We start from the raw sequence: 14,206 nt of genomic DNA on the forward strand, positions 1-14,206 counted from the left end.
ATATGGTGGGGGGGGGGGACCTTGACAGCTTCAAAGACCCTTATTTTCATTTTTGAATCATTTTAAACATGTCGGTCATGACCTTTCAATGAAAAATCAACTCTGTCACATCAAAATATCGACAACTAAAATATCAATAATTTTTCCAGCCGAATCTGTTGAAAAATTAACTGCAACTAGTACAAAAATTATGTTTTTTTTTAATTTCATATCAAGTAAGTTCTGAATAAAGACTGTTTTTGAATAGAAATTTAATTTATGATATTTAATCACTTCCCCACTTATCTAACGGTGCAAAATATTTAGCTTTTACATATAAGAAACATAGGATTTTTTAAATGAAAGTAAAGAGTGACTTAAAACATGAAAAAAACATCAATAAGCTCATATATAGGAAGAGCTACCACCTCCTTAACTTCTTATTTAGCCTTGTTGTTCGTGTTATTTTTGCAACCCCACTCGGTCGGTTACCACTCGGTCGGTTTTCGGCCTACATTTCCCAAACTATTTAGCAAAACATGTTTTTAGTTTATACAAATTATCATGGTCATAAAAACATCACTTTTACCCTTACTATAACTACAAACAAATATAGGCCTACTATATTACTAAACATTTGTCACAATCTGAATGGAACCTACTGTAAAATGAGATAATCGAGGAGTCATGTGGCATGGTAGCTTCAGGTACCCCGGTGTATTACGTCGTGAAAAGTTATCAGAAATATTCAATGAAAATGTAGGATATGTCAAAGTTTTAATGCTAGGGCGTGAAATGCCAAATATGAAATTTTTTATGCCAAAATTTTCCGAACTTTTCAGTGGAGGTTCAGAATTAGTTCTAAGCAACAGCCCTACACGAGACAAGTACGGAGTTTGACAAATTGGATGACGTGAAAAACCTGCATGAGCAAACCGCAACTAAATTGCTCGATAATAGAATTGACAGATTGTGCCTATCACTGTGACTCTTCCGTGTGAACCTATGGTAAAGCTCAAATCAATGCTGACAAACCTGCTAATTTTCCAAAAATTTTGCTCTAACAATAGTTCAAACTTTTCTAAAGTTTCAGGCAGACCACATTGCCCAGCTCAATCGATCCTTATTTCCATGCATTTCCAGGAATAATTTTAGTGTCTCTCAAGTTCCTGACTAATCATAACATGAGAAATATTGCACACTTGAGCATTACTATATTAGTCTTTTTACGATGCTATTGTTTCAAGTTTTACGACTTCCAACAGAAAGGCTTACGAAATTCAAGCGGGATATGAAAGTTTCGCCCAGACGGGTTGCGTTATAATTTCGAACATTAAATTTGTTGAACTCTTTTCAAGCTTTTTGCATTATGCGGATTTGGGTCAGTAAATTTTTAATTTGATGTATTTTTCGACAAAACGCCTTAATTTAGGTATTCTTTACTTGACCAAGTTGTCGTTCTATGACGAACAAATGAATTTTCAACTGAAGATAAATCCATTTATTTAGACATTGAAAAAAGGGAAAAAGTCCAGATATTTCGATCACATATAAAGCGATCGTCATCAGTAGAATTATTAAAAGTAATTTCATTATTTTCTAAGTACTTTTCGGAAGTTTATTATTTTGAGAATGACCCGAAGTTATTTATTTTGTTGTGTATTAATAAGCTAATTTCAATTATATTATTTTAGTAATTCTACTGATGACGATCGCTGCATATGTGATCGAAAGATCAGGACTTTTGTACCTGTTTTTTTTTTCCAGTCTAAATAAATGGATTTATACCCATTTGAAAATTTATTTGTTTATGTATTTTGAACATACGATGGTCCCGAGTCGCATTCTATTGTCGTCAGGCTTTTAAAGCAAAGCATTGCACACTAAAAGTCACAGGTGCCTAGAGCTTAATGTTCCAGGCCCCATCTTCTATGCATGGTTGCCAGTTTTTCTTGGGTTATGCTAGCACAGCCCTTGACCCAAATGGGCTAACTTTAATGAATCTCATTAGCCAAGTTCAATTTTCCCCATCTTAAAAGGCAGAAACCTGCCCAATATGTGGCACTAAATCTGGGCTTCGAAGCATTTGATTGTCTTTTACTTTATAGCCTACGTAGTATTATAGCGAGAAATTAGCACATTTTCATTGTTTTCAATTCGTAAGATAAATTATTCTTTTCCAAGCTGATCCAACCTCAAAATAGAAACGAGGAAGAAATATCATTAAACAAATAGAAGTAATAAAACTAGAACAAAAGGAAATATCGTGTTCTAGTGCACAAATCCTTAGAACCAATTAGATTTATAGTCTTATTAACACACCAAGCGATAAGAGGCACATAAAAAACTAAAGTTCATTTTCCGGATTTCTCTTATCTGAGTAAACAGTCTTAGAGTCAAAATACCGACTTTTTTATATTATTTTATTAATTTTTCTCATAGATGAAAAAAAACAACTCAGATATGCTTGATAATACCAAGCGCAAAATGAATAGATTTGAAGCATAAGCTGTATATTCTAGGATAGGCAAATGAAATTAAAGAAAATATATGTATTGGGTATCCATATTTAAAACATGTTAAGCACAAAAAATGAGTTAGAGCAATTGCTGCTTGAAGTTACCCTACTAAGTTAGTTGGAAAAAATAACAGGACAAATTAGCATTAAGCATGTGAAACCAATTAATAATAAAGTAGTTTCTGAATTGGCTATCAGTCGATCAGGGTTGCCAAAGAGACATTTTAGTGCTTTTTTGATACTTTTTCACCTTCAAGGACTCCGGCCACTCGGTCTAAGAAGTCCACCTTTTAAAAAAAGAGACATTTTTTTAAGTAACCTTCGTTACTTATTATACTTTTGCTTTTACTGAAAAAACTAGATCCCCCAAACTTTCTCCGACTCATTAATTTGTCTTAGAAATGCAGACAAAAACACTTAGTCCACTCTGACTAAAAATTATTTTGATGCCCCCCCCCCCTTAACAAAAACCCTGGGTACAGCTCTGGTGACGTGTTTTTCTTCAGCTAAGATCTTGAAAAAATAACAAAGGCCGAGAATGTGGCTATGCGATATATTATACACCGTGCTTCAGGTTTGTTAAAGTACCAAGGACACCTAAAATGAAAACTAATTCATTAAATTGGTCAAGTGCAAACTTACACAGCCATATACGTCTTAAATTAGTGTGAAAAACCGATAATTCATTTTTAAGGAGAAAGATCGCCTGTTTACATAATGTGTTCCAATACAAAAGTTCCTGGCCAATTTCAAAAATAAAGAACATGTGCTATTAAACAGCAGAAAATGACCAAAAAATAAAAAAATCAGCATATAGCCTTAGAAAGTGTTGTTTTCTTGTATGTTCTGGTAAAACAGAAATCAGAACCTAGTTCAGCAAAGCTCTTTTCTTTGAAAAATACTTTTAAGGAATGCTTCTTGAAAAGAGCTTGGTTAGACTAGGCCTAGTCTTGATGTTACTAGGATTTTTGGCATTCCAGGATCTTTTAACCATGAAGCAGTGTAAAGGTAAACATTAATGATTCTAAAAGGAAGTATCAATGTATAGGCTACCCTAGTGGTAGTTTTGCAGACCTAATGACTTCCACCGATAGCTTACCTTATGTAGGCTAAGGTAAGACACCTAGTAGGTTGTGCTATTTGCTTGAATATTTTGATATAAATCTACCTCAGTTACTATATAATAGTAGCATATACCTTTTATGCTTTTTTTATATTAGAAATACAAATTACTTGGGTGAGCACTGTTTGACTAGGCCTATTAAAGTCATTGGTTCTTTATACTCTAAGCAACAAATATTGTCATTTACTCTTATATACAAAACCATATAAAATCAAAACAATAGGCAATATTGTGTTTCCTTTAAACATGGAGAATTATATGAAGTCTTCTCTATGACTTTTTAAGCATCAAATTATTATAGAGAAACATGAATAAAGTTATACAGAATGCTTTTTGGTATTCTTATTTAATATATGATCCACTAAAATTTCATACAAAAAGAAATTACATTACCCCACTGATGCATAGATAAAACAACAAAGTCATACAGATGGCTTTTCATAGTTCCAATTTCAGTTCAGGCAACTTGGTGGTCACATATCAATCCTAAAACTTAGTCAACCTACCTGAGAATTTATGTGGACAGGAAAATTAGGCTTAGGATGCTTCTTCATCAGCAAGTTCCATAGACATTGTCTGTTGTGAGTCAGCCCAAAAATCTTAGTCATCTCTATTGTAATTCAAGTAGACTTTCCAAGTAGGCCTGTCCGCCTAGAGTCTAAGGCATTTTGACCAAGTTTTAGGATTAACATGACCACTAAGTCACCTGGACTTGCAGTCCTCAGTCAGAAAACCCGATCTATAAGCCAAGACAGTTACACTAAAACAGAATTAATTGAAAATTGGTTGACTGAAAAGTTGCCTGGCCTTGTTTGCAAACAAGTGGCATAGGGTCTACCTGCCTAAAGTCTTAGACAGGCAACCCAGTTTATAAGCTCAGACAGTTACACTAACACAAAATTCATTCAAAATTGGTTGACCCAACAAGTTGCCTGGATTTGCAGGTGAACAAGTGACATAAGGTCTGCCTGCCTGTAGTCTCAGGCAAGGGCAGCTGAGTTTTAGGACTAACATATGAACATCAAATTGCCTGGACTCACAGGCAAACCAGCAACAATAATAATAATCGATTGAATTTTCAGAACATATATCCTATAGGCCTTCAAAAAATTATGGGTATTTATTACTGAAAAGGATGTCACACTGTTATACTAAAGCAATGCAGGAAAAAAGGTACTGTTCTAATATCTGGGGAACACGTGAGAAGTGAAGTTTGGTTAATGCTAGTGAAATAAAACAAAATAGGATGAAAATATAATAGTTTAGAAACAAATTTTGGCTATATATTTGCCCATTAGGAGGGTGGGGGTAAAGCATAGCATATAATAAATACATAACCTAAACTAACCTAGGTACCTTTTTCCTCCTAAATCCCAAAAAACTAAAGCTTGAATATAGTTCCTGGAGTGAGAAACCCCTTGTTTATAGACAATAAGATAGGAAATTACTGGGTAATGTTATCTGATCTTGGCTTTTCTCAAGTTGCATTCGTGAATGTTGCCCAGATATTATAACAGTACCCAAAAAAAATTAGTGGAACAAAACGGAAATTATATTAAGAATAAGATTAGAGAGTCATGACTTCTCTGAATGACAAATGTTGATTAAATAAAGCATTACTATTAGATCATTATCTGTCATTGTTATTATGTAATATATATTATTATATTATGAATCATATGTAATGTATTATTGTATTGTTTGTACTTGCCATTGTACACTGTTTAGTCTAATTCAGCATTAGGCCACATAATTTTGGGGTGCCAATTATGCGAGGGGGGAGCAGTTGCCTCAGTTAGACTTTGAAAAATACCTTCTTATTTCTAGTTTACTACTTTTTATTTTATCATGGCTAACTGGTTATTTTTGCCCCATTTAGATTTTGAGGATTGGAATCACTAACATAATTACCAGATACAAATCATCAGCACAACTGGGTTATATTTTGTTTAGCGATGAGCCTGAATAAAAGACTCTTATTTAGTTACTTCATAATAAATAAATTATTATGGTTATTAGACTTTGAAGTTGATAGCACGAGCCTATGCTTTACTCCCCCCTAATATGGAAATATATAGCCTAAGTCAGCTTCAATCATTAGTCAGCTACATATGACCTATTTTTCTCCTTAGCCAGTTATTTAAAGAAGCAAATTTTTTAGCATAGGGTTACTAGGTTTCTATGGGCTGTTCTGAGTCTTCTAGCCCCTTCATGGCTCAAAATTAATAGTCCCTGTAAAGTGATTATTTAATTATAAAAGAGCATGAAAAATACTTATTACTTTGACTTGAGATGAACTACTAAATGTTTTTGGACAGTACAGTCTCGGCTCTGTACAAAAAATATTTGGTTGATTTGATTTATAATTCGGTGTATATTTTCAGAAAGGCGTGCGTTCGGGAGGGGGGGGGAGTCCCGTCAAAGTTAGATATATATGGATTTGCAATGGATTTCTGACTATACGTGTGTATTATTTTTTAGGCCAGACCATCTTAATATTGCCTATCACATTTAAAACAGTTGAAATGGGTGACTTTGATATTGATTGTTTTTTTTTTTTTTTTGCTCTTTTGGATTCTTAAAAAGATATCTTGTATTAAAAAAAGGTAATATCAAGTTAATATCACATAAATATAATATCTCCCTATGCCCCCCCCTCTTCTATACTATCTTGATAGGATACCGTCTGTGTTTTAAATAACAGAAATATTTAACTTATTGGCACCCCTTCTTTAAAAAAAATCGAGGTATTATGATTTAAATATTATAGCCCACTACTCCCCCCCCTCTCTGGATACCACCATGATAAAATACCGTCTCTGCTTTAAATTAGAAAAAAAAATTGGGGATCCCTGCTTTCCATTAAAAAATATTTCGAGATATTATAATTTAAATGTAATACTTCCCTCCCCCCCCCCTCTGGATACCACATTGATAGGATTCTGTCTCAGCTTTCATTAGAAAAATAAGTTACTTAATAATTAACTAGGTCACTATATGGTTCAAATAAACACGCAAAATAACGTTAAAAAGCTTAGTGTTCCTTGAAAAAAATTGAGGGTATGAGTAAGGGGGTACAAAGACAAAAACAAAAATGTCAAAATTACTCAGATATATCTCAAACTATTGGAAAACTGAGTCATAGATTTGCCGTGGTATTCAATAAGATCCAAAGAATACAATTAAAAGGGAGCACACACAAAAGCCAAATTAGGGCAGTAGCCTATGAGAAATCGCAAAATACCCAAGACAATGAACAAGTCCTAATAGGGGGCCTTGGGTCTATCAAAATATTTCAATGGTTTCCTAGGGAATTTGATATCATTTTCTTCTGTCTCCATTTTAAATGAAAAAAAAAAAATTAACCTTTAGTCATCCCCGCTTTAAATAAAAAAATGAGGTACTATCATTTTAAAATAATATCACTCTAACCCGCCTACTATAGGCAATAATTTAAAAATTATTTTCTAATCATATTTCTTCGTTAGCTTCCATTTAAGTCTTTAATTCACGAGCCTTGTAAGTAGCTTAGTCTATAGCTAAATTTGTCACAATAGAAGGTTTGTTTTTTTTGGGATTCAACTTGAAAATAAAATTCTTGACTACAAACGATGTAAGAAATAGCGATTGGGAAACTGCATTCAAAATGATTTGAACTCATTTCATAAAGACGATCCTGTTTTTTGTCGACATATGAAGAACTGTGTATATTGCAATATTTGCAATTGCATCTGTCTCTTTTTTATGCAAAGTAACAAAAGAGACGAAAATTAATGAACAAGAGAGTAGTGAAGAATTATGGTATGCCAAGCAATATTTGGCAGGGAAAGTCACTGGTGATAAATCGCTAGGGGTGGCACCGTGATTGCGTGGTTTTCGGGGATTCGGGGAACCACATTTTTTTTCGGGGTGACCCATAGATTTTCAGGGAAATACCCGAAAATTCGGGGATAGTGCAAGCCCTGCTTGATTTCTAATCAGGAAAATCGAAATACTACACCACACAAGAAGGAAAAGCCCCGACTTTGCGGTTGACGCAATAAAGAATTGCTGCAAAATTAATTTGAAATCGACCGAACACCGCCGCCTCTGTCGGCGGCGGCGTGCCTGCGGCGCGCCGTTGGCATTACGACACTTCGGTGGCGCCAAGCCTCTCGTCGGCGGCGTTTGGTCGATTCGCTGGCACGGCGTCGGGGTCTAGCTGGAACAAGTATCCTGAAATGGTATCTTCCATACCATCTAGCGCTGGGTCATCATCAAAATATTTTCTGACACATCAGAATAGTCACTTTCTGAACTTGAGGTCACACTTTTTTCACAAAGTGTATTTTCACTAATATATATATAACAATCAACAGATTTTGTAAATTCGAATTTTCACAAATGAAAAAGAGTGTCGGATTCGTAAGAAATAGTTTTCGCTGATATTATTCAGCTCCGAAGTTTATCGTTGTTTTATTATTGACAACACTGTTTTGCGAATTTATTCAAACTAAAAATGCTAATAGCAGCTTAACAAAAACTCGTAGGAAACCCGGATTTTCAGGTATGAATAGACCTAAAATAGATTAAGAGGGCTAAATGTGTTTTCATTTTGGTGTCCTTGGTACTTTAAGCACAAGGGGTTAAGAATTGAAAATAAAATTCCAGACAAGCGTCACGTTTTTTTACCGAATTTTAGAAGCACCTGTATTTTTTCAGTGGGGGAAGGTAGGGTGAAATTCTAGTCTACTTCTTCCTTTGCGGGTGTCCATGACTGTATGACTTTAGAAAACAGATGTCTCCAGGTGAAATCAAATGTTTGGTTATCTCTGATAGAGGATGTGCAGAAAAAAGGTAGTTGAAGCTTTTCCACAAATTAAAAAAAACTTTCTACTTGTAAGCTTTCGAAGCCAGAATAGATAGGGGAAAAAAACGCTTTGAAGGTATTTTCTCAATTTCATAATCTAGCAGGCTAACAGAACTGCAATCTTAAGGTCAATTTCCACGAGAATGAGAGTTGAACTTATTTTCACTTCCCATCCTCGTGAAAAGAACTATTTGATCCATAAAAAGGTGGATTTGTCCACACCGTTTACAGTGTAAATATTAAACAGTAGCCAATTAAACAGTAGGTTCAAAATTACACGTTAAAGCGCGCGGAAAGGGAAGCTTCCCTTTGCGTCAGAGCAATAGCTTCTATTACTACCACAGAATAAATATTAAAGAAGGCGGAGTCATGAAGAAAGGTATACGACTGATGTATCCCAAAAATCTTTAATGGAGAGTATAGGAATTTTCGCTACTGTTTAACATTTATATTGTGAATCCGTTCTACTATAGTCGAAAGGCAGAGTTGTAGGCCTACTAAGGCTCTTTATCAAGTTCAACAGGAGATGGATTGTAGGAGTATGGAAGCACAAAAATACTTTGATTGGACAAATCCAGCGCAAAACATAGATTCAGATGGATACCGGATTTTTATCCTGTTCGCATCCTCGTGAAAATGGCCTCTTGCTTTTGTATCCCCTCGCTAATGACTTATTTTGATATGTATCCGAACGTCCGTCTAATGTAAAAATCGAACATTAAACCAAATCAAGAATTATCTCCTCTAGACCAAATAGCCAAGAGCTTCGAAAAGGAAATGACAAAGTCTTCAGTTTCTATATTTAGTTTTCGAATATCGAAATTCCAGTCGCAGGGAAGAGGATTCTGACGTAAGCATCAATGTTAGGAAGCAGTCTTTTCAAAAATGATTTACAAGGACAAGCAGGCTCACAAAGTCAATTAAACGACACGAGCAAAAAAATTCTAATATATATATATATATATATATATATATATATATATATATATATATATATATATATATATATGTCCAAAATACCTCTTTTTATCCTTGGATTTAGTCACCGTTGCCAGTCAATTTTTTCAATTTAATGCAAGGTTTGATGATGGGAGGTTAGGTTAGATTAGGTGTGGTTAGACGAGGTTACGTTGGTTTAGGTTAGCTGAAGTTAGGTTTTTAACCCATTTCTGATATTTAGAACCAATTTTAACCTAACCTAAAATAACATAATCTAACCTAACCTAAATTTTACCATCATAGGTTGCATAAGACTGAAAAAGCTGACTCACAAAGGTAATTGAATCGAAGCAGAGAAAAAGGAATTTCGAACATTCACCGGTGAAAGTCACCGTAACAGACATTCACCGTAACATAAATATATATATATATATATATATATATATATATATATATATATATATATATAAATATATATATATATATATATATATATATATATATATATATATATATATATATATATATATATATATATATATATATATATATATATATATATATAAAAAATATATATATATATATATATATATATATATATATATATATATATATATATATATATATATATATATATATATATATATATATATATATATATATATATATATATATTAAATATATATGTCGTATTCGACACAATTCGTATTCCTATAAATTCGTATTCGAGATAACATTTTACTATTAAAACTAATCGATACATTATTTACCATTCCTGAATCAGCTACAAATGGCAAATTTTTCTCACGGCCGAATTTTTTGCTCGAGAATTTTATTCACGCAAAAAAAAAAAATGTTCGCGTCTTTTGCAACGGAAATAAGTTATGTAATTCGTTTTTTATCAGATTTTTTACAGTGTAAAGGCAGCAAGATTTCAGCAAACATGGTAAATTCAACAAGGGTAAATTTCAAACGGAATTAGATCCTACTACAGCACAATTTCCAACAAAACCTAATCTATTCGCCGCTTAAAATGCGCAAAAACCCAAACGGGAAATTCCTACTACCAAAAGAAGATTATTTAAGCGTTCAATCAGCTTAGAATCACAAAGCTAGCCTTGAAAACAAGAAAAGCAAGTGATGTTGTTTTTCCTGTTAGGCTGAAATCGGGTGTGTTTTTCGCTATTGCGTCACATGAAAGAATACTGACTTATCGGTACAACCACCTGAGTGCACTTGCAACATTTGTTTGGTTCAAAGAAAGATAAAAAAAAAAAAAAAACATCGGATACCTAATGCCCCATTCATAATGAGATTTTACCAATACCTAGATTTAGCTAGCGCCAACGGTAAATCCAGGATTTTTGTTCGGGGAGGGGGGGGGGTAAAAAAAATTGTGAAAACGTAAAAAATTTGTATGTGCATTTTGTTCATTTTTATGACTTGGGCATAATTTCATAGATGGGGGTTCAAACCCGGTACCCCCTCTGGATCCGGCCTTGGCTAGCGCTAATATAAGCTAATCAGGATTTTCATAGAATATTTCAGCCAGTCAAAAAATTCAATAATAAATCTGATTGGAACAAATTAGCGCTATCTGTATCTCAGATTTATTAAAATCTCATTGTGAATAGTTCTAACAACGGAAGCCAAGAAGAATTATACCAAAATGAAGCCACTCTAAATAAGACTATAGCTCGATTTTTTTATTTAGTTTCTTGGATATTTAAAACTTAGATATTCTTAAAACTAATTATTTATCTATTTCTCACCTGTAAAAATATAAAATACATAATCTAAATTTAGCAATTAAAAGTAGTTTCTCAAAGAAAATTTTTATAGGAAAAGGCCGTGATTTGACGTGATTTGACACAGCAATTGCATCAATTTCACCAAAATTTTACTGAAATTTGATTACAAAAGAACGAGTTATTTCAACTAAAAGTAAAGGGTCAAGTTAAAACTTACAAAGAACAAAAATCATTTTAAGCACAAGGGGAAAGGCATCAAAACTAAACGCCTATACGACAAGCGTTGTGTTTTTTTTATTACTCCGCGACCTCTGATTCGGTCTCTACGACCCCTGATTCGATACGATCATCCATGACAAAAAAAAAAAGAAAGAAAGAAAAGAAAAATGAACAAACGCCAATCGAGCGCCAATGCCATCTAGAGTCCCTTAACTTAGTGACTCATTTAACGTAATTTTAAGCGAATTCAATTTATTATACCTTTTTCGCCCAACTGAGCTCCGCTATATTACTATGCTAAAAAGGCGTATACTACACCCTCCAACCTTAGAAGTGTTGAGAAATTAATCATTCAAATTTACGGAGAAGAAAAAATAATGGAGTTATTCCAGCTGACAAAAATTCACATAAATATAAGGAGCCAAATCTTGATAAGGAATGTTACATAATAAAACATGTGGTCCCAACATCATTCTATTTTAGTCTTGACCTGAGATTAAAGATCATAAAAAACAGTTTTCAAAAGATTACCGAAGGCATTTTGTGTCTTTTCACAGTAATTAATTAAAAAAAAAACTTCCCGCAAAAGAAGTTTTTTCAAAAAAAATAATAATAAAGGACATGTTTAATTTAAGATCAGCATATATAAATTCCTACAATAATTCAAACTCAAAACTACGACTCAAATTATTATTAAAGAATAAATGAAACTCAAAACTACCAGAAATTAAATAAACAATCATAGCAAAGAAACATACAACAGGCACTAATATAAGTGAATAAATAAATATTAAAACGAGTGAAACTTAAATTGAAAAAGCAAATCAAAATTAAAACGAAAAAAAATCATTACAAACAGGAGTTAGGCTACTTTGCCCTTTCATAACCGTAAAAGTCTAAAGCCTCAGCATTATTGGCCCTTTGATCCGATGTATTAGAGGAAAAGAGGGCATGGGGGGGGGCTAGTTGCCCTCCGACGACTTTTGACTCTTAAAAAGGGCACTAGAACTACCTATTTCCAATTAAATGAGCCCCTCGAAACTTATACGACCACCCCTTCTATGTGAAGTGCCTCTGAAAAAAAACAACAAATAAATAATAAAACATTGAAACCGCATGGCCTTTACTATGGGCAACGCTTTAGCGAATGAGTCATTCCAATCGAATGAGCCTTCTCCGAAACTTCTACGACCACCCCTTCTATATGAAGTGACTCTGGAAAAAAAATTAATAAAACATTGAAGCCTCATGGCCTTTATTATGGGCAACGCTAATAGCGTTGCCGCTGATGCAATTCCGTGCTACATTTATGCATTCATTTATAAATTTTGGAAAATCAAAAGTAAAGAGGTTATTCGAGAACAAAGAACAATGAAAATGGAATCTGATCGTTTGATTTGGTTGAATGGAAATTAAAACAGCCACATATACCTTAAAAGTTAGGAAAAAGTGGGAATTCGATTTTCAAACAGTTTGTGGTAACAAACTGTAAGGAGCGACTCGGCCCAATCGTAAGCTAAATGAAAGCTAATCGTAAGCTCGAAAGCTAATCGTAAGCTCGAATGTAAGATAGCCATGATTCAGCATAGTTAAAAAGTCCAATAACTATGCATTTGAGGATGAAATAAAGTTCCTGGGGAAAGGGCTTTAAGCTACGCAATTTTCCCATTGTTCATAAATAATATTTGTTATTGGGAAATACGGGGAGGAAAGCTCACAGGGGAAAATTTTACATGGGAGGGGGATTTTTTAGCAGGATTTGAAACTAAAACTTCAACGAACAGAAATTATTCCGTATGAGGGGGGGCTCCCCAATGCTCAATCCTCGCTCTTTAAGCTAAACCTTGACTTTTTATCGCAATTCTTCACGACTACTGAAACACTAAGGCGGTTGGATTTGAAAGAGACGTATTTAAAAAAAAAACTTTAATATGCTACATTAGCGTAAATAGCCATCCTCATGTACAGAAATTTTTCTGTTCGTTTTAAGTTTTAATGTTGCTCCTTAATTTCAGTTGAATTTTTTATTATTTAATAAAGAAAAAAGACCTGGCGCCAAATTCTAAGAAAAGTGATGGAAAAATCAGCGAAAAAACAAGCTAAAAATAAACAATATCAAACAGCTTAAGAAGAATTAGCTTCCCTTTGAAGGTGTAGTTGCTCTTGGGAAGAAATAGATTGTATGTTTTATTTTTTTACGGACAAAAAGCGTTGTCAAACTTAACTGATTATTTTGCTTATTTAGGCCCACGGTTAAACACGGCAACACTGACAAAAATATTGTAGCACCACAAAAAACATATAATTTTTAAACAAGCTAAATAAAAATCTTAGAAAATTATGGGTTTCAGGTATGAATAGACCTAAGACGGATCCGAGAGGGGGGCAAGAAATATTTAAATATACCAATAAAACATGATATCGAACTTCGAATAAATTTTTGCATTATAAATAGTTTCATGTGATAAAACGTAATAGTACTTATCAAACAAGCTAAGGTTCTTATCATGATTTAACTCTCCAATAACTCACTTCAATAGTTTCAGTGCGCGTAAATACATTTATATATGGAACATTTCATTTTCCATAGGTATGGTCATTATTTAATCCGGTTTATCTAGCTCCCATGAAAATCCTAGGCCGAACTGACTTGGCATCACAAGATGTATAGAATCTGCTGTCTCTAGCTGCGCCGCCAACACTGCATGCCCTCTTTTGCACAAGAAAGTTTCCAGTGAGCCCCTCTCCCACAGAAAAACTGAAGTTTTCAAACCATACTGAGTCGTGTCAATATTAAAAAAACAACAACTATGAAACACAAGACTGAG

The 14,206-nt window shown here is 33.6% G+C and overlaps 1 protein-coding gene across 3 annotated transcripts in view; it reads right to left on the reverse strand.

Annotated features, from left to right (window-relative positions):
• Tis11 (Tis11 zinc finger protein) overlaps positions 1-14,206 on the reverse strand; it is a 114,526-nt gene that overhangs the window by 65,631 nt on the left and 34,689 nt on the right. The window contains exon 1 of one of the 3 annotated variants that reach the window (XM_089092145.1): positions 4,127-4,366. The exons of the other annotated variants lie outside the window; for them this stretch is intronic. Coding sequence (XP_088948271.1) covers positions 4,127-4,228 — 102 coding nt within the window. The 5' untranslated portion in view covers positions 4,229-4,366. Of the gene's footprint in view, positions 1-4,126; positions 4,367-14,206 lie in introns of those variants that run through there. 3 annotated transcript variants of the gene reach the window in all.

Source organism: Artemia sp. Qi Xiang Cuo, chromosome 7 (assembly GCF_049724085.1).
Source record: "Artemia sp. Qi Xiang Cuo chromosome 7, ASM4972408v1, whole genome shotgun sequence".
NCBI lineage: Eukaryota > Metazoa > Arthropoda > Branchiopoda > Anostraca > Artemiidae > Artemia > Artemia sp. Qi Xiang Cuo.